General features: G+C 37.4%; 1 protein-coding gene across 2 annotated transcripts in view; it reads left to right on the plus strand.

Annotated features, from left to right (window-relative positions):
* Positions 1-17,646, plus strand: part of loaf (low-density lipoprotein receptor domain containing lost and found) — a 690,862-nt gene extending 673,216 nt beyond the window's left edge. The window contains exons 6-8 of one of the 2 annotated variants that reach the window (XR_014441985.1): positions 6,250-6,423; positions 10,319-10,358; positions 11,785-17,646. Coding sequence is in view for 1 of the 2 variants with exons in the window: in XM_083126283.1 (XP_082982409.1) it covers positions 6,258-6,423; positions 10,319-10,358 (206 nt within the window). In the remaining variant the exon portion in view is untranslated. The remainder of the gene's footprint in view (positions 1-6,249; positions 6,424-10,318; positions 10,359-11,784) is intronic. The other variant, XM_083126283.1, reaches the window with a different exon arrangement.
* Positions 17,647-21,668: the final 4,022 nt, after the last annotated feature.

Below are 21,668 nucleotides of genomic sequence, written 5' to 3' on the forward strand. Positions count from 1 at the left end.
TTCAATAAATCTGTATATTCGTATTGATGTTACATAAAATTGCAACATTATCTTGCACCGTGTCATGAAAGTAATTAGATGTGGAGGTAATGTTCCACACATTCGCGATATTGACATTAGTGGAATGCTGTCATCAGCGCCATGCTCCGACCTTCCCACACACCCCAAGACACACATTGATTAGGGTCTTGGCTGAGTCGCAGGACCTCTTTAAGCAGGACATTTCAGGAAAAATAAAGCGTAGGATATCTTTGAACGCATCTGCCTGCGAACTGAGCCCATTGGTAAACTTGCTGCTGTAGTAAGCGTGCACAGAGATATTGAATTAGGATTTGCCGAGACATTTCTGTAAGTTTTAGGCTGAGAGAGGGCAAGAAACCACTCCTCTTCACTGGTGCAAGTGTGTATAGGAGGCGCCATCTTTAAAATAACAAAAATGGCGTTTTGAATGGCACTTGATTAGTGTTGCAGCCTTGGGGTTGTTTTGTAAATAGCAGTTGATACCTCATGTACATTTGAGCCGTATACAGTCTGCCCTACAATTTTTATTGGACTTTTTAGGCTTTCATTTGACTATTGTAATAAATGAAACTATGTTAGTGGACATAAAGATAGATTCTGCTTCAGAGTTAACAAGACCGAATTGTGATGCTACTGGGTGCGAGATAACAGAAATTGCCCAGCAGTTACGAGAGAGAGTAAATATTCCGAGCGCTCTTAATGTCTCATACGTGTTCGCCACCCAGAGAGGCACATAACAGGAAGTTCTCCAATCTGATCAGGGGTGCTCTTGGTGGAAAAGGAACAACGTGGCTTAAAAATCTTGGCGATATGCTTACTTCTTAATCATTATCAGCTCACATAAGTAAGATTTATGCATATATTCATTTATTTGTAATGCTGAAAACAGCTGCCGAAACAACAAAGTTTAAGATTAGCTGAAAGGTCCTAATCCTATCAAAATGACGTGATTAATAATACATGAAGACACAGGGATTCACTTGATTTTGTGAATCTTTTTTTTATTTTTTTATATTCGCTCATAGAAAGAAACCTAGTAAAAATTAATTTAAGTAGAAAGCTATTAGAATATGTCACATGCATTTGTAAAATGTAACATTTGTGTTTGAATGCTAGTTATAATTGTACGCGAGTTGTAAATTTAAAAATGGCAACATTGTCACACCATGCATGTGCTATCAGGCATCGAGCTTTGTCAGTTTGGGCCAGTTGAGTACGAAAAGTGGTTGGTCTAGCAAGTGCTGTTGTGTACATACGAGGTTGAAATATGCACCATTTTGTCCACTGCTCTAAAACATGTTTACAAAATTAGAACAGCGATTGTGGATCAAAATCGAGGCGAACCATGACAAAATTGCACGAGAATGTCATCAAGACTGGCATGAAAGCTGTAGCAACAATACCTAACCGTATCGGATGGTTGCACAATGGTCACAAAATCGGGAACCCACAATGATGCAATTTTCCTCATGTTCTCTCTCACACATTCCAACTTTCTCAAGAAATGCACTTATACGGGACCCCTGGAATTAACCACTCCGTCACAGAGGCATAGGCGTAGCTAGAACTTTATATTTGGGTGTGCACAAAGAAAAAAAAATGAGGTCTTGTACCTTTTTAATAGCATATTTTGCAACACAATCACTTGGCTCTTTAACTGCACTGATATTTGTAAAGGAATATCAATTCACTAAATGACAGTGTTGAAAATTTCTGAATATATATATAGTAGAAAAAATCAAATTGCATAGAAATTACACACACACAAAATGTTCATAAATGCAAACAAATACATCAAAATACACGTCATCTATAACAAGACACGTCTGTCAAAATGTACAATATTCTTAAACTCATCAATAACTTCATTTACATCAATGGACTAAGCTTTTTCCTGTTCCACAAATAGCAAGAGGAGGGCTTCCAATATATCCTGCTTCTGAGTTGCTCTTAATTTAGTTTTAACTTGGGTAAGCTTGGAGAAAGCTCTCTCACACGTGCAGCTTGTGACAGGTATAGAAGAAAAGCACTGTAGTACAGAGTAGAATGCAGTATTTCTCAAATGACATCAAAAAATCGAAAAACTACAGACACTCGTTTCATCAGCGATAATGCACACGTTTGTACCAAGTAATGACATTTTCAACTTCTTACAAACTGCCGCTTATTTTCTCTCTTATTGAAATATCTGTCTTTAATTCTCTTTGATAAAGCAGTTCATTAGGGTGTGCCTAGGCACACCGCACACCCCGTAGCTACGCCTATGCACAGAGGTCGGCTTGATTGATGTGATATTGTTTTACCAAATACACTCGCGAGTTAGAGATGAAGGTTTTTATTGCGTTTCAGAGGAAATGTTACATTGAGTATTAAATTGAAACAAACGCTTGTTAAAGTAACGGTTTTCAAGGTGTGTTACGACGAAGGTAATAGGTATTGGTGGTCGATTAACACAAATGTAATATTAATTATAATATGTATGTACAACATAACATCGTAAACCAGCAGGCAGTGAAGCTTAAGCTACCAGTTTGCTGTGAAGTGTTTGTCATCATCGCTTGTGATAAAGACTCCCCACGACACCGTCAGCTAATAAACTTGACTGAATAAACTACGAAGACGTGTTAGATGTAGTCCGTCATTTTTCATCAGGCAACTGTTCCGTTTTTCTTATCTCCGCATCACAGAGAAATATCACCACATAAATCAACATATGCATACAAGAAGACGTCTGTTAATGTTTTCGGGGGGGGGGGGACAATATATTTTTTCATTATATGATCTCTAAAGTGTGAAAAATTGGCTTTCTTCCAAGTACATTTGCCATTATGCCCAAAACCATAGCTTCCACATCTACATTAGAAAGTAGACGAAACCATTTTAGAGTATGTTGGTCATTTCTAATTTAATTGTATGTTTATAGGCTTATATGGGATGCAGCATAAATAAGTTGAGTTGGTAGGACCTCCCCAATGGCGTCGTGGTAGCGTCGTCGTCTTGTAATCAAGGGGTCCCGGGTTCGATACATGGTGGAGGCACATAGTGGTTCCGATCCCACTTTAAACTGTGGGTCCAGTCCCGATTAGCCTTACTGTGCATAAAGTGGACTTAAAACACCAACTCAATCAAATTGAGTTGGCAAGTTTTTGTGTACGACTTAAATATGTAATAATTGTTATTTCCTTGCTTCTAGCCAATATCATATCAAATCCTTCCCCCCACCTCCCACCCCCCGCTTCACATGTCTTTGTCTACCTTCGCGGTGACACCACGTTTACCCACTGGTTATGTGACAGAACAACCACGCCCTTCTATAGAGATGAATGTGAATGTGAACGTGAAGTCCATGCCGAAATATTCGATTTCAGAAAGTGTTTTTGTGGTTTTACTTACTGTTCCCAAGTTTTAATCGTGTTATACAAGTAGAAGCAACTGAAGGTCGACCCTGAAACATTCGATTTCAGAACGGGTTTGAGTGGTTTTACTTACGGTGCCCAAGTTTTAACCGTCTTACAACACAAGTACCTAGAAGCAGCTCAAGGTCAACGGTGAAACATTCGATTTCAGAACGGGTTGTGTGATTTTACTTAGTGTGCCTAAGTTTTAACCGTGTTAGGGCCGGTTTTTCAATGTTCAGTTAAGGTTCATGTTAGCACGTAACTGGAAGTTAGTGAAAATTTCGGTTTTTCAATGTACAGTTAGCTCGTAACTGGAACTCTGGTGGCGATTATCTTTACTGGTACTTCTTCTTGCAGTTACCAGCCTAACTGGAAGTTGCGAAGCAACATGGATGCCTCGTGCAGCTATCGAAGTTCCACACTCGCAACTTCAATGTCAGATTAAACAAGATATGATTCATAAAACTTTCAAATTGGTACAGAAAAAAACTTGTTTTGTTTGGCAGAGCTTACCAACGTCCATGCAAATACGGAAATTAAGAAGCGTAGTTGCTAGAATTCGCTTGGCAAGGTTGTGTTAGAAAATTTGTGGCCAGGATATCTGGTTTACTAGGCGTTATAATGTCCAATTGGTAATTTGGTGTACTGGTTAGCGGCACCACTTTTCGGAGCGTGTTGTGTTTTGTAATACGAGTTCGAGTCCTGGTCACGGGTATTTTTTTTCTTGTCAATTATTTATTACGTGTGTTGCATTCAATTCACGCTTTATTATTGAATGATATTCTCGGATAAATATTACAGTAAATTTTAAAATTATTTTTACTCGTACCTTCATATTTTTAGAATTTTAGAAAGCATGCTTATTATTAAAATGTTGTTTTTTCGCTCAACAACATGCATAGAGAGGTACAAAGCATGCAGTCAAATGTACAATGTACAATATTTACATATTAATAATAATAATAACAAACAGTTATTATTAATGTCTCGACTTTCGAGTTCTTCACGTTTCTTCTACAAGAAAGTATCTGCGCTTGCGCCTCATAACATCATTTCCCCCACGTGGAATTGGCCTTTATTAGAAGAAAACCAAATTTGTAGTGCTGTCTTTCGTTAATTTATTTCGTAATGCATACAGGATGGATGCGCTCCCATTGTTCATATCGTTTCACAATGCAATAACGTGCTTTCGAGCGCGGCGTGCTTGTAGTTCTACATTTAAACGCCAGGCTGTGTGCCAGTCGACGAGGTTTGAAACTATACTAATAGATGGCGCGCAGATCGATTTCCTGTAATTTCCGTGCTTCAGAATTGCCAACACACTGTTTCGGAGAACGAAGCATGGTTTAGTTAACTGGTAGTTACTTTCACATTGAAAAACCCGGTGCTGGTTAAGACTGGCTGTTATCTCGAACTGGCAGTTAGTTAACAGAAATATTAACAGGACATTGAAAAACTGGCCCTTACACAAGTACAAGCAGCTCAAGGTCAGCCCTGAACCAATTCTCTCCCTTCCTTTTACCTATCACTAATCACAGTGGCTTGGCTGCAGAGTTGCCAGCACTATATTAAAGCTTCTTACTAGATTTTTTGTCAGTGTTCTGCATAAATTTAAGTATACAACATTATTTTGCTGCCAAGAGAACTGATGAAACATAAAATTTACTGCATAGCATGATCTTATGATCAATTATTGCATCTTGCAGTCAACAGAGGAAGAACCTTATACACAGTTCATTAAGAACATTTTAACACTTTTCCTTTTTATAAAAAAAAACAATTCCTCCCATAAACTTATCCTTTTAATGAGAATTATACCAGAGGGTTGGTAGGAAAGCAATTGAATGGCAACACTCATTGGCAGTACGTCGTCAGAAAGGTAAGAACGGTTACAGCTTGCCGAATCTTATGTGGTTGTGAAGCAGGGAACCATGGTTGTTTAAGGTCCAGAAACCCATATATTCTAATGGGTTCTATTGGGTTTCGCAGCAGGACTGTGTTACGCGCCCACATAATTTACGAATTCAGTGTTTAATATGTTAATTATAAAAATAAATAGTTGCGTTATTCAATGACGTCATAATTTGTTGACTCAAATTTGTAGTCTGTTGCAATGGTTATTGACTAACCTTGAGACATTTGAGTGTTGGTTGCTGGGTGATATCATTGATTAATTCCAATGGTTGATGTAAGTTAATTTCAAAATCAATGTTTTAATTTGTGGACTCGAGTAATAATTTCAAGATAAATATAGTTTTATTTGTAACAAGAAGTTTATTTTCGAGTGCAAGTGTGTGTGATATTAATATCAGCTGAAGTTTTAAAGTATTCTGACTGCGAGATTTAATATATTGTTCATGAAAATACCCGTAAGTGATTCCCACGTCTGAAGAGGCCTCATAGCAGGCTGGTACGTCTTATGTTCTCCGGAATGGATTAATAGTAAGTATATCAACTGAGTTTAAACAGGGAACGTGACAACTGGAACCTTTTTCTCGCACAATTTAAAGTCTGTCCAAATTGCGTATTGTTTCATTTCAATACGGAACTTGAACCGAATTTAAATTGATCCTGTAAAAAGGTTCCTGGACTGTATTTTAAATTCATCCAGAAAAAAAGTTCCTGGACCCAATCGAAATGCTTTACAGATCCAAAGGTTCTTTGCGGTCCAGAACCCATTTACGTTTACTAATTTTCTCTCCTGGACCGGAATTGAATTTATTTAAATTTCCTGGACCTTTAACAACCCTTTTCATAAGTAATTAACTTTATTTGTTGCGTGTGAGGAGCAGTGTTTTCCCCGCGTTTTGATCAGACTCACCTTTTGCAGTGCAACAGACGTTCGGGTCGAACGGGGCGCCTCTGGAGAAGCCTCCCCCCTACCCAGGAGCTACGTGTGTGTATCCTCCGGGAAACATGTTTCGCCCTGCGGCCAGCCTCGGGTACAGCGTCCACCAGGTCCACCTCTTCTACCCGGCAAAGTGAGAAGTTCCGGATCAGACAGGTACGCATGCTTTGTGCTTCTTTTGTCTTGTGACAGGGAATTTTCCGAGGGCTATGGGTATTTTCAGAGGAATTTTTCCTATGTGGTGGGGATTTTTAACTGGGGATATTTTCCTTTGGAGTGGGAATTTTTATACTAAGAAATCTTTCCTCTGTGGTGCAAATTTTAACAGGAATTTTCCATCTGTGATGGGGATTTTTAACTGGGAAATTTTCCCTATGGAGTGGAAATTTTCCGTTTCTAATAGGGATTTTTCAGTGAGTAAATTTCCAATGGTGATGGGATATTGTTCCACGACGGAATTTAATATTCGCAGTGGGTTGTTTTCTCAGTGAGGAATTTTCCCTCATTTGGCAGGTATTTTTCATTAATTACAGACTATTATTATTTAACAAACCTATGCCAGAAAAGTAGTTGATTTTTTAATGTCTAATAAACAAGTAGGGTAATAATTATGGTAATTTGTTGCGGGTCCATAGTATTTAATTTCACATGATATACTGTGTATGTTTTTGTAAATGGTGAGAAAACTACAGATTTTGTGACTTAACAAATTTTAATTATTTTTTTTTTTTTGCGACATGGAAGAAAATTAACTTTTCTTTATCAATCCATGATGCTGAACACGAAACTGACAATGAAAATGCCACTCGACTTCCGGTTTAAGAATTATACGAGGTATTGTCGAAAAGTCGGGTTTCCCAATGTTCTAACGTAGTGGAATGACGTATTCTTGGTGTGCATGTGACTTTTACGTTTGAACTGTATTATGCGAACAGTACAAAACGTGGGTACATTTCCATCTGCCTTTCCAAGTAAATTCATGAATCATAGTTTTTACATTAATCACAAAAAAAATATTTTCTACTATACTACTGTATGGTGTGTTCTTTACTACTTACGTGGGATTAAATCCGCTTCCTCTTTGCTTCCCTCTTGTAGTGAAGTTCAGGATCATCCCTGGTTACTCTCCAGCAATAGTCAGCAAGCATTCCTCTACTCCATTTCCCTTGGTATCTTTTCTCCATTACAGATATTTGTTGGTGGAAATGCTCACTGTGTTCATCACTTACCTCCCCAAAACTTTTCGGGAAGAAATTGAGATGAGAGTAGAAAATGCAATTTAAGGAACATATTGCAACCTATTTTTTGATACGATGAAACCAAATTATTTACAAGTTTTTCATAGTCTTCAGCACGTTTGTTTCCCAAAAATTTTTTGGAGACTTCTCCGAAAGAACTCCATGTACGTTTCTCAACATCACTTAGCAGGTGTTCGAAGATCTCGTCCTGGTGAAGTTGACGAATTTGAGGGCCCACAAAAATTCCTTCCTTGATCTTCTGTTCACTGATTTTTGGAAATTTGTTAAGTAAATATTTGAATACCAAAGAGTATCGATCCAACTTTTTGACAAAGTTTTTGATCAGTCCAAGCTTTATCAAGTGCAGGAAGTATAATATTTTCAGATTCGACGAGAGGTTCATTATGTACATTCATATTTCCAGTTTCCATACTTTGACGTAATGGCCAATCCTTTTTAATAAAATGAGAAGCTCTGTCTCTGCTATTCCATTCACAGAGGAAACAGCAATATTTGATGTAGCCTTGTTGGTGTTCAGTTAAAATAGCAATGACTTTCAAATCTGCACATATTTTCCACAGGTATGTACCTAGTTGTTGTATTTAATTGATTGAAGGAGGAATTTTAGGCTATCATACGATTCTTTCTTTTACACAGAATAACCAATAAGGATTGACGTCAATTGATTGTTGTTATGAAGCAGTACAGCTTTTAGACTTTATACCGATGCATCTATGAACAACCGCCACTCTTCGCAGATGTGCTTAATGCCCATAGCCCCCAACAAACCATTAACATCACTGCAGTATATCAGATCTCCTTCGGTAGAAAAGTATTCTTCCAACATTTTTTGACCGTCACGATAAAATGACACCTTCGCATTACTAGCCAGAAAATTCCATTGTTGAACTCTGGAGTCTAATAGCTTTGCCTTGGCTAACCTTGTGCTGTTCTGTAAGTTTAACATCACCTGCAAAGTCCGGATCTGTAAATGTGGACGGTTGTGGATCGTATGCTTCGTCTTGTGAGTCTACGGAATAAGATTCAGGGGGTGTTGGAACAGGTTGTTCGTTACTATGCGCCACAGGACGAGAAGCAGAACGAATATTTGGAAATACAATTGTCTTCTTTTTAGTATTGGACATACGTTGTATTGATGGGACCATACAAAAAATAAACAATCGTCTGTATGATTAGTGGGCTCCAGCCGAATCATGGGAATAGCAAATGACATCAATGGTCTTCTGTGATTCATCCAGTCCAGCAGACTCGTGTAGCAGGTCTTACAACGGAAATGTGGAGCCCAAGTCTTATCTTCATCTCCGAATTTGCAGTATTTACCGAAATATAGATTGTAGGCTGTTCTTACAGCAGGGGTAATATTTCTCCGCTGTCCAGAAAACACAATTTGACCACAAACATAACAGTCATTGTTAGCATTGATAATGCATTTACGTGGCACTTTTTAGCATCACTCAGCAATTTAATTAAATGTCAACCTTACCAGAAACGGACCACGTAATACGCAAATACAATCTTCGATAAATGCACACACTCAACCTAGTTTTATAAAGCCACAATTACGTCTGCACAAATTAACTCATCACAAAACAATGAATAAAGAGGTTTTCTGGCTGGTCTTTAACAGTTCCCCCTTTCCTTACAACAAATAAAAAAAATAAGATAAGAAAAGAAAAACTCAACATTTACTCCTTACAGCTATGCAATACCATATATATAGGGAACTTCTCCAAATCAACAATGCCCTGTAACTCAATTATAATTAGTCAATTGCGATTTTTAACTACAGTTTCGTATTTAGGAGACCAATATTGACTAGAAATTGTATATATCACTCATGTCGCATTTTGGCTGTTGACCAGTGTATCATGTTGACTTTAAATTATACTTTTTACTAACTAATTTTAAGATGAGTTTGAATTCCTTCATGAAGATGAAACCTCAATTTTCGTATTATATATTTTATAAAAATTACAAATAAACAACAAATTTCTAAAATACATCAAAAATGATTTTTTAAATAAAAATCATAATTTTTATCCACCCTGCTCATAACGATTCTCCATGCTGAAATATATCTTGAGGTACCACAGTTCTACACTGTTTATAATAATTATGAAAGATGGAGAAATTTATGGGAGAAAATATGTGATTGGCAATGGCAAATGCAAAATATGGTAGAAGATAAATTAGGAAATCAGTGTGTCTACCGAATAATTATGGAATTGATGGTACTAGGAATTCTGCTTGAATTTTCTCTACAATCGTGAAAAGTGTACATATTTAATAAAAATGCACTTTTTTGTTTTCCTTTAGCTGTTACCCTCTAGCTCTCACCAGATGCAGTTTAGGAGGGTGGTCACTTCATTTTATAAGAGCAAAAGGGTGGGTAGATCCCTTTTTTAACAAACACCGAAAGTTTTAGCATTACTTGGGGGATAAGTACATTACTTATCAAGTTCAGAAAACTAATATAATACAGAGAAATGAGGAGAATCACCTCTAATTGGTCCAATAGTAACAAGATGATACTGCCTTCCCCTCATGATTGGGATTCCTGAATTATATATCGTGAAGAACTTTTCCATCAGTATAATTATTGTTCAATATGCTTCGTTTTAATACACTTACGTGTAATTTATTCTGCATATTTATGTACATGTTTCGCATGTTTTGACTACATAAAAATCCGTAATAAATATTAATACCTATGGTGGGTTGCTCTGATTCACAGGGCGTGCATCTTCTGTTTTCTACATCTCTTATATAATTTTTTTCTCATTTCTTTCTAGCGACATCTCATCCAGCCAAAAAGATGAATGGTTTGTTTAGGTAAGTATTAGTTTGTGTGTTCGGTTTCTTGAATTTTATTTTAACTATTTTATTATTATTTCTGCTTGTTTACAACCATGTATAATATCGTTAACATGTGTAGTGCGTGGGCTGAGGCATAAGTGATGGTAACCATTTTTTTCTCAAAGTTAAACGGTGGACCCCAATATGATCGTATGTCCCGGAGAACATGACACCCGTAGAATGTGGACACGTGACTAGATGGCAGTGTAATGAACGGTTATTGTACAGTGGGATCCATGAGTATTACCGTGCAAATTGTCGATCAGCTTCTTCGTGTACTTTATTTGACCCAATAAGAGCTTCAAGAATAAATAGAGAACTCAAAACAAGCTGTTGACAACTTCTGCACCAGCATACATAAAATCCATCGCTTAAAAAACATAGGATGTATGAAAAAAATATTGAAAATATTAATGGACAAGTTGCACGGTAATACTCATGGATCCCACTAGCCTCCCCAATGGCGCAGTGGTAGCGTCATTGCCTTGTAATCGAGGGGTCCCGGGTTCGATACCCGGTGGAGGCACAAGTGGTTCGGATCCCACTTTAAACTGTAGGTCCAGTCCCGATTAGCCTTACTGTGCATAAAGTGGACTTAAAACACCAACTCAAAACCAACTCATGGATCCCACTGTACAGTGGAAATTATTTGTTGAGTCAACGGCCGTTCCACAGCGTGAACAGTGTTCGTGTATCAAAATAGACGTTTCTCGGGACCGAAATGCAAGAAAATGCCTGAGTGTCCTACCGTAGTATACGCCTCTTTTGTTCTTGACTTGTAAACACATGTGGCACGATGCTGTCTTTAAGGATGTTTTGCTCGTTTCCCTATCATTGTTCAAACATTCCACAGTACCATAACTCTACCCTTTCGTTTGTATATTTTGGATTTTCGTGCAGCTTCCGCATTCTCGCGAGAAGAAAAACAGTAGCCATGAATTATGGCTTGACCCTTGTAGATATAAACTTCATATAATTACTATATGCAACTTGCATAATACCTCTATCTGTATTTATGTTATTTAGTTAACTTTCCTGACACTTTTGGCTAATCGCGACGATGAAGATAAAGGATGATTACATAATTGGAGCACTCGAAAAGAAACACACGTGCCCGCACAAAGATCCCAACCTGTGACTGTCGGTGGTGAGCATGGCACTCCACTGAAGCAGCGAGTACGTCTATCAAATTAAGAAAATATTAATTTCAGAAATTAGAATTTAAGTACACGAAAACAGCTAAAGCATTGTGAAGTAAACATGGAATACTGACGTTTCTAGAAGTCACTTGCCATTATTTTGAAATTATTGTGCCCCATTGTATTGTATTTATTGTTGCAATTAGTTCTTGATTAAACCCCATTTCATTGGACTAATAGTTAATTTCTTTGTTTCTTTTCAGAGGTAGACTTGGTGTTGTGGTCTGCAGGGTTAAGTCCGACATGGTGGTCGTACCCAGCTACCTGTCGGCAAAGCAACCAAACTTTGCCTCGGATGGTTGCTATCAATTTTTTTCACTTTATATCGTTTTATCCACTGGAAACAAAAAAACTGCCATCACAGCAGCAGGTGGTTGCATCGGCTAGGCGAAAGAACCTGTAGCGCTACGGAAACCCTTCCCACGACTGCGAGAGTATTTCCATCACAGAAATAGAAGCAAAGTGCCTGATCGGTTACAATACAGTGTGGTTAATGAAGAACGAATACAGGTCATGTGTTCCGGAAGGTTAGACGCAAGGAAAGAAATGTGATCGTAGTGCTGTATCGGCGAACGTACAGTGCGGCTTGGCGACTTCGTAGAATTTTAGGGTGTCTTCTCACGGCGAAGCTCAGTAGTGCTGTTAGGTGAGTCTTTTGCAGCAATAGTTGAACGACATTGCGCTGGCTCAACAGCCAAGATACTTAACAATTGAGGTACAAAAATTGTGAGCTTCATCTTCAGCTACAACAATGTTAGCTCGACAACCGTAAACTTCAGCTTCAACTGCAGCAGCCGTAACTTGACAACCGTGAGCTTCAACTTCATCAGTAGCAGCGGTAGCTCGACAACCGTGAGCTTCAACTTCATCATCAGCATCGGTAGCTCAACAACCGTGAGCTTCAGCAACGGTTCTTGAACAACCCTGAGCTTCAACGTCAGCAGCGGGAGCTCGACAACAGTGAGCATCGACAGTGATGGCTCGACAACTGTGAACTTCAATGGCGGTGGCTGGACAACCGTGATCCTCAACAATGATGGTACAACAAAGTGAACTTCAGCAACGCTATAATTTCAGTGTACTAAAGATCATTTCTCTACACTGAAGTCAATCTTCAGCACTACAAAGCAACGCCGTGTGAAGAAGCTCCAAGATAAAAATTCTTTTCGTACAAGTGGCAGATTAAATTAAAGCCGGCATCTACCTGCTCGTACTTTAAACATAATTATCTTAAAGGGAATAAGTGACTCCTTTAAAAAATAGATGAAGTGAAGAACTGTAATTAATCATTTTAATAAACACAGAAAAAGTTTAGAGTGTGAATAAATATTAAAAAAAAAAAAGAGTTTGCATTTGTGAAATTTTGATTTTGAGCCGAGCGTAGGTCGTTTGTGTTGTACCAGGATTTTCTGTCGTGTTTTTTTAAAGCTTGACTTACATGTTGTGAAAGTTTTAATTCTGACTGAAAACAAGAATAGCCTAGTTGGGACAGTGTGAAAGGAACCCACATGTTGTTTTGTGAGCGCAAGGACAACCCCTTGTAATCATCAGCCACATACTGCCTGCCATCTAGTGAGAATAGAATGAAACACAAAAACAACAAATAATAATAATTGATTAAAAAAAAAAGGAAGCTGGAAAGTCCGTGTTGGTGTGTTCTCCTAGAGCCTGTTTATAGAGAATTTATTTTTGACACTTTACAAGGACTATAGTGTTTTGTTTCTTGCCGTGTTTGTGTACATAGTTAGGTTTTCCCTCTTGGGGATTTTTGTGCGAGTCTTCATACGTAACCACTGTGGCGCCACGTGTCAAAGCTGCTTCTGATGTAGCCTCCCATCTGCTCGACTTTAGCTTTTCGACTGCAGAAATTGAAAATACTTATTCATCGAGCGCTCCTTCATAATACATATCGTTTCATTAAGCCAGATCACCCTATTTAAAGGCTACAAGAGCTCGGAGAGACGTCATCATCAATTTTCTGCTTGCGAGACGTGCTGGGCAAGGGTTGCTTCCGCTAAGGAGTGGTCTGTGCAGGAGAAAATCTGAAAATGTCTTCTACGAAGTAGTAATTTACTAATTTTGAAAGTAAGATATTACACAAGTTACAATTACTCTCGTAGTAACTTGAATCTAAACTAACGAACACTTTCTCTTATATTGGAGGATTTTATAATAAGTTTCGCACCAAAGAAGTGGTTATTGCCTTCCCTTTCCGGAAAGAAATAGTCTTAGATACATAAATAGATAATATAGATTACTGAAGAAAGCTATAGCCCCACTTTATAAACATATCATACACGAAAGCCCTTGAAGCATCATCGTTTAGAAATAGCACATTTTACACTTCCAGTTTTCTTGCATTCTGTTTTTAATGATTGTCTGAATATTCCACTCCACAAAATATGCTACTTAACTGTTACCAAAAGTCATGGTAACTTAGTAGTAACTTAAAAATATTTACAATTGTCTAATGTTTCACGAATACTATAACAATCAATACTTGAACAGTAGGACGATTTGAATAACATTAAATTATACAGTGTATTTTCTGGAATTGAAATGTGGTGATAGTTTAATACATTTTTAAATGTCTTATTTCCAAAATGCAAATAAATTTGTTAGAATTAATCATGCAGCGAGTTTGCAAGACCTGAGAATCTATAAATTTCGTTTTGATGTAAAAGTACAAGGCGAATTGTTGAGATCAGCACCTTTGGACTTGAATCGTAGTTTTTGAAACATGTACAATCACTTATAAATATTAAGTTGGTCAGATTACTGTAAGCTCATTTCCAAACAGTTGCAGCCTTCCGAGAACTATTGTAATATATTCTATTAAATGAAGCTGGAAAGAAAAAAAATCTTGAAAAATAGAACTGTTGGCAGAAAGTACTTAAATTCAACACATGATGTTAAATTTATAAATTTTGAAAAATGTACGAAATATATGACCTTTTGTATGAAACGATATGTATATATATTCGCGTTTCGATTCATTTGCAACAAACCTGGACCAAAGGGAAAGATACAGTTTCTATAAATTAAACTAACCGCAGTATTCAAAATACGTATATTCCATTTTAACAGATACGTATATTAGTGTCTGGAAATAAGTTGATGGATTAACCACTTACTCATTTTGAAAAAAAACGTATTCAGCAGGGAATAACAAAATACTCCTTGCAGTTTTTAGTGCTCTAGGAAATTTGTCCCATTGTCAATATTTCGAACTATTTTCTAATCGCAATATTGTTCACATGACCATATGCACTTCAAATTACATAATTGCAATATATTTTATTTCTATCACTTCATTTATGAACATCTGCCCCACTGACTGAACATAATTTGAAACAATTTTTCATCTAGAAATGTCATATTTTATAAATCTGTTTCACTATCATACGTACGTGATACAATATCATACACAATGAAAAAAATGCATTCAAATTGTTGTGAATTTGTACAAGTTCTGGCATTCTGGGAACCTTCGATAGACACTATAGACAGTCGATAGACACTCTATGCGAATGCAACTTCCTTCCCACCACACACGCGCCCGCGTTGGCAAGGCATGAGGAATCAAACTCCCCACATGCTTACAAGAAACCACTAGATTATGCAGAACAGATAAAATTAATATAGAATGTATGAGTAAGTCACAGATGTTCTCAGATTGTTCTCTTGGGGTTCCGACAGCCGTCTCTGCTTGCACAGTCCATCAACAGACAATAAACAAATAAATGAGGAGCCGCAAGTCTTTTGTCTGTCAATTATAAATAATCTCTGCTTTGAAGCATCTATGCTGGTTGCTTCTAGGGGTGTTAGTAAATGCTCTACTGGCTTGCTGCGTCCTCAGTGAACGTCAATTCGAACTCCTAGCGACTCCTTACCAGGGCGAGGAGTCAACTGACATTGCTGTCAGAAGTAGCTGGGTGTGTTTACGTTGTGTATGTACAAACAAAAGCATGTGGGTGTGAAAAGTATGACTGGAAAGGGGCGGAATGTTATGTACTAACATGCCGAGTGATCCCATTAGTGCTAGAGTAGCCCCGCCCCGTTTTTTTTCTTGACATGTGAGCGTCCGGTGGTACGTACAACAGAAGTGAAAGCAACACCATTATGTAACCAGAGTGATACGGCGAAACGTATTGATTGTTTCACAGTCACGTGAGTCTTGTGTTACAGTGCCCCCTCCCCATATTTTCTCCTGTTTTGTGAGTGAGTGTTTTACTCTCGCTTTTGACCCCCAAAGGCACAAAAATCGTTCATATCACCTGTGCATATCATTCCACCTAGCGGCCTCTTGGCGATGCCCATATAAGTGACGTCATCTCGCAGGCTTATGTACCACCAGCTATTCAGCGGCGCCTTATATCACTCGCTTCTTTGTATGTTCAATGTTATGTTACCAGTTCAAACGAATAATGTAGCTAGTGCAAAAACTTCACAATGCTGACACTCAAACTTGTTACTTACCTAAAATCTCTTGTCAAAAACGAAAAAATTATAAGTACATGTATATTAAATATAATATGCTTTGGAAACTCATATGTACATAACTTGTAAGTGTACGCAAAATAGGAATACGTCCAACAAGATCAACATTGTGAAGTTGTTCTATGATTTTGTAAAGTACCTTAATTCAATACAAGTATTTATATCACAGAATCATATTTGTATAATTGACGCAATTTAAGTATTGTTTTAATTACGTTCGCATGCTCTTGTGAAATTTTATTGAAATACTGAAGCAATATGCGATATTATGTTACATTATAGACTAAATTGTAGAGTTTTATGTAAAAGTTTATATATTATAGAGCTTAGTGTAAAAGTGAAGCTTCCTTTTCGCCTACCTAATTTAATTCCTTTGAATACACACCTTTTCCTACAAGCACATTCTAAATCATTAAAAACTATGGATTTAAGCAAATGTACAGTTGTTTAAATATTTCTATTCAGAATCGAAATATTATTCCATTAATTAAAGTATATTGTAGTTGTGTGGAAAATCAAAAGAAATGAAAAAAACATATCTGGTATGAAGGTCACACCTTTATGTTGCGTCTAAGTTGGAGTTTCTTAGTAATGTATTTGCAACGTTTTATTATTAAAAGTATTGCAGTTCATTTCTGCAAATTGGTGGGTGCAATGAAAACTTTGTGATGTAAACATATCGTACACATTTCATAATATCAGCTGTCTTAATCTCTAAGACTTATTAATCCTGAATAAAACAACAAATCGCCGACACGCAGTTAGTATTTGAAACCAACTTTTCTGTGATAAACCCCTTTTAGTCATATTATATTCAAATTTCTTTAACTATATTGTGGCCTTCTATAAGATGATTATCAGTCACTTATGTAAACTGAAAACTTATTTCTGCCTGTTGTTTCTGCACTATGTAGCTTAACAATTATTAAAAGCTTAAATAAATGTGTGTAATTTTTAAATATGATACAATCTTGCAACGAAGAATAATATACTAAAATAATTAAGTTATTTGTTTCTTCATTGCGTAGTAAGTGTGATACTATTGCCACGACTTGTGTAAAACAGATAATGTTAATTTCATACAAATATATGTAATCACTGGATGTGTCATCCAATCACCATTTACATATTTAGATCTTTATCATTGTAGTTTTATTACACCAAGCTTCAGCACTCATTATTATGCTTTAAAACGATTATTTTAAAAATAAATTACAAAGAATAAATTTAATATTCTACTCATCAACTGCAAACTAAATGTTAATGCATATATTAAATTAACCAAAGCTTGTAGGTGCAGAATGTATATAAAGACATCAGAAACCATTTGAGCAACACTGTACAAAAATATCAACCTTTCCCCTTTTTCCTATTCAATGTCTCTGAGGATAAGTCATTTGTATGTGTCTTGTCCAGCGTTTCGGCACCCTGCCCCAATTTTTCCCTGTTCATAAGTTGTTCTTGTGTCCCCTGTGCACTGGTGCATTAGCTTTGAATGTTTTGTTCCCGCCGAAGGCCGGTGGCACGCTATCAACCCCAGTAACGGATGTCCGTGGGTGTACATTATGGAGTATTAAAAATTCTTTCTTTAGTAAATCTGACTTTTTTATTTCGTGCCCATCCTAATCAGAAGGTAATGTGCATTGTTTCACAAAACTTTGCAAATTTTAAACAACATAAAATCATGCATAAAATATGACACGAGTCAAATGAAAACCTTAAAAGTCAAATAAAAATTGTAGGGCAGATGGTATACAGTTCAAATTTACATGAGATATCAACTGTAATTTACAAAATGACTTCAAAACGCCATATTTGTTATTTTAAATATGGCACTTCTTGTACACACTTTCACCAGTGAAGAGGAGTGGTTTCTTGCCCTCTGTGAGCCTAAAAGTTTAATATCTCTGTGCATGTTTACCACACCAGCAAGTTTACTAATGGAGGAGAAAGTTCGACAATAGCCTCAGTTCGCAGGCAGATGGGTGAAAAGGCCTTTGCAGTGGCTCACGTGGACTGCACGTGGACCCCAAAAGACTTATTCTTCTTAAGGTATACAGGCACTAACTCAAACTTGAAAATATATGAATATCAGCAATGGGTCTGTTTGTGCAAGAATGCAGCAAACTTGTGCAACCCTACATGCAGAAAGATACTAGATAAGACAAATGATGGCTTTCCTTTCAGTCTCCCTTGTAGATTGTGTACTATTGTCCACAAGTGCTCAAAAAATGTGCAAGAAGTGCTTCAAGGATGAATGTGCACTAAATACTTATTTAACTACAGGGTGATTTCTTATACATGGCACCATTTGTTTTGTGTACAGAAAGTAGAAAATGCAGTATGTAGGTTTGATATTGGTGTTTTCAGGAAGAAGAGTGTTGGGGAAAGTGGTGAGAGCCATATTCGAAAGACTATCATTCCACAAAACAAGACGCCGCACAAGTTCAGACGAGCTGTGCAGAAAAATCGTGCACCCATATGCAACCGTTGCTGAATGTTGTTTTTTGTTTGTCATGGTTGCTGATCATGCCACCTGCTGGTTTCAACAAGATGGCGCGAGACCTCACACGGCAACAATAGTTCTTGATTATCTTGAGGAGATGTTTGATCGCCGTGTGTTGTCTAATCGATCCCCACGTGAACGGGAAGGGGTTTGAATGACCACCAATGCCACCAGATATGACCACCTGTGACTATTTTCTTTAGGTTACCTTAAAGACAGAGTATTTCAGAATAACCCTACAACAATTCAAGAACTGAAAAATGCCGTAGAAGCAGAAACATTCAATATTTCTGAGGACACATTAGCAGCAGTAGTGCGCAATTTTGTTGTCAGGTTGCGCCATGTCCGTGATGGGTAAGAGACACACATTGAACATATTGTAGTTTAAACTTCCAAGTCTGTAAAACATTCAACTATGGCTAATTCCAATGGTTCCATGCATAAAAAAATCACCCGTACATTCTTTACGTATTTTATTTGTAAACAAGGGGCTAACTGACTCATAAGGCAAGGGAATATTTGTTCTTGAAGCAGCACCATGATACTTTTGGACCCCTTAAACCAATGTAAAACAGAAAATAACCGTATTTAAGTAATGTTATAAAATTCAGTAATAAACTGAAACCCAGTTGGCAGAAAGGTTTCCTGGGACGACACCGGAACCTTAAATCCCTTCTTATCGGGCAAGAATTCTGTAATCTACTTTTCTCCCGTGACATTGTATCGGCACATGTGTATGCATAAATATTATATGCTTGCATTTATACAGGGTCAACAGAAACTATAGGGACAAACATGTAAAGGAACAAAAAAGTTGATACGCACCCACTTATTGTATCATTTTAAGTGTTTGATATGTTTAATATGTTAATTGTCTGTTATGACGTAATTTGTTTTGTTCAATTGGGTAGTCTGTTGTGGTTATGGACTAACCTTAAAACATTTGATTGTGGGTTGTGAGGTAAGATGTTATTATAAATGTTGCTGGAATAATGGAAGTGATTTTGGAAATGTGAATGTGGTAATTTGGGTAGTGAAGAACAATTATGATCTAAATACACTTGTGTTTCTAATAAGGAGTTTAATTGTGAGTTCAAGTCTAATATATTAACATTAACTGACTTCTAATTATATTTTTGTGTGCGAGAGTTGGTAAGCTTTACGTAAGCATATCCTTATCTGTTTTCCCACAACCTGAGGGCTTCATGGTAGGCTGATAAGTCTCAGGCTCGCCGTTGAGGAATAAACGTAAGTAGTTCCATTGAGAATAATCCGGGGAACGTAACAGGTGTAAACTTTTTGGCGCCGCAACGCGGGACTCGATAAATGTGTTTGAGTAGGGTATGCAGAAGCGTAATTTAAGAAGTGATCGTCGTAAGTTAAAAATGGATACTTTAAGTTGCTGTTCCGATAAAGGGAAAGCTGATGATGAAGAGGTCGAGTGCAACGATTGTAAAAGAAGCTTCCACTTACGTTGTGCTGGTTATCCTTTGCCAAAATCGCAGTATAAGGGGGAAGAATTGAAATGTCTAATTTGTAAAGAGAAGGGTAACAAAGGAAGTCCTTGTTTGGAACAGTTGTTTCAAACCCTGATGGAGAGAAAATGGAAATGGGAAGAAAAGAAGATAAAGAAGAACAGGAAAGGATAAGAAATCAACAAGAAAGAATCAGAAGAGAAGATAAAGAGGGAAAAGAAAGGATAAGAAATGAACAAGAAAGAATCAGAAGAGAAGATAAAGAGGAACAGGAAAGGATAAGAAATGAACAAGAAAGAATCGGAAGAGAAGATAAAGAGGAACAGGAAAGGATAAGAAGAGAAGATAAAGAGGAACAGGAAAGGATAAGAAATGAACAAGAAAGAAAAAGGAATGAAGAAAGAGGAGAATTGATGAAGCTGCTCAGTCAAGATAAGGAAGAATTATTATTTAGAATAGACGAGGGGCGAAAGGAATGTAGAGAAATTAAGGAGACTCTGAGGAAGGAAATTGCGTGTGAGAGGCAGCAAGTAGCTGAATTAATTCTAAAGCTGGAAGAAAAACAAAAGGAGGATTATGACAAGTGGAACTTAGACTTGACACAGGAGAAAACATCTAGAGAAGCTAAAGAAAAGGAAATGGAAAATGAAATTGAGAAATTGAGGGGACGAATAGAGAGTGTTGAAATAATTGCAAGGCCAGAAGCAACACAGGGTTCCTCAGAATTACTTGATAATTTAGATCTAAATCAGAGAAGGCAAGAAAAGAAACTTGAAGAAGTTACGGAGAAAGTCGCATCTGTAGATAGGCAGGTCGATCAACTACAGATGTTAATGGCAGGCTGTCGGGTTCTAGAACCTTCTCGAAATGGTGAAGCTGTATTTCAACCGGGAATGAACGGTTCAACAACGAGAGGTGATTCCAAGGAGAAGATGAGGAAAAGAAATCGTTACTCGTCAAGTTCTTGCTCTGCAGTTTCCTCTAGTTCTGAGGAAACTGAAACTAGGAAAATTACAAAGCCCAGGAAGAGACATAATAATGGAAAGTCTGAGAGATGGGGACAGGATGAGATATCTCGTGACAATGCCTATAAGAATAGTTCCTACAAATCTTTTCGCATGTCTGATGTTAACGCTCTTTCAAAGTTTGCTGGATAGATTAATACTGTCTCTGCTGAGAGGTATTTAAAAGAGCTAATAACATACCTGGATCTAATGAATATCCCTATGATTTTTAGACTGAAGTTATTGCCCTCTCTTATGGTAGGAAGGGCTAAGGCGCGGTTTGTTGCAAATGAGAAGAAGTGGAAGACTTTTGAACATTTTTGTGCTGCCTTTAGAAAACAATATGCCTCTGCTGATGCCAAGCAAAGGGAAATGCAGACACTGAGAAACAAACGGTATTCGAGGAGCTGTGGCCTCTCACTTGAAGAATATTGCTGGGACACATATGGCTCTTATTGTAATCTTGTGGATAGTGTTGACCAAAGCGAAGCGCTGAACTTGGTTATTAGTCAACTTCCGCTGCGAGTGCGTCAGTTGGTACTTACTCGCGATCCACGCAACATGGACCAACTTACCAGCTTCTTGGAAAGACATGAAGCCTC

The sequence above is a fragment of the Lepisma saccharinum genome, chromosome 8 (genome assembly GCF_977018435.1).
Source record: "Lepisma saccharinum chromosome 8, izLepSacc3.1, whole genome shotgun sequence".
Classification (NCBI taxonomy): Eukaryota; Metazoa; Arthropoda; class Insecta; order Zygentoma; family Lepismatidae; genus Lepisma; species Lepisma saccharinum.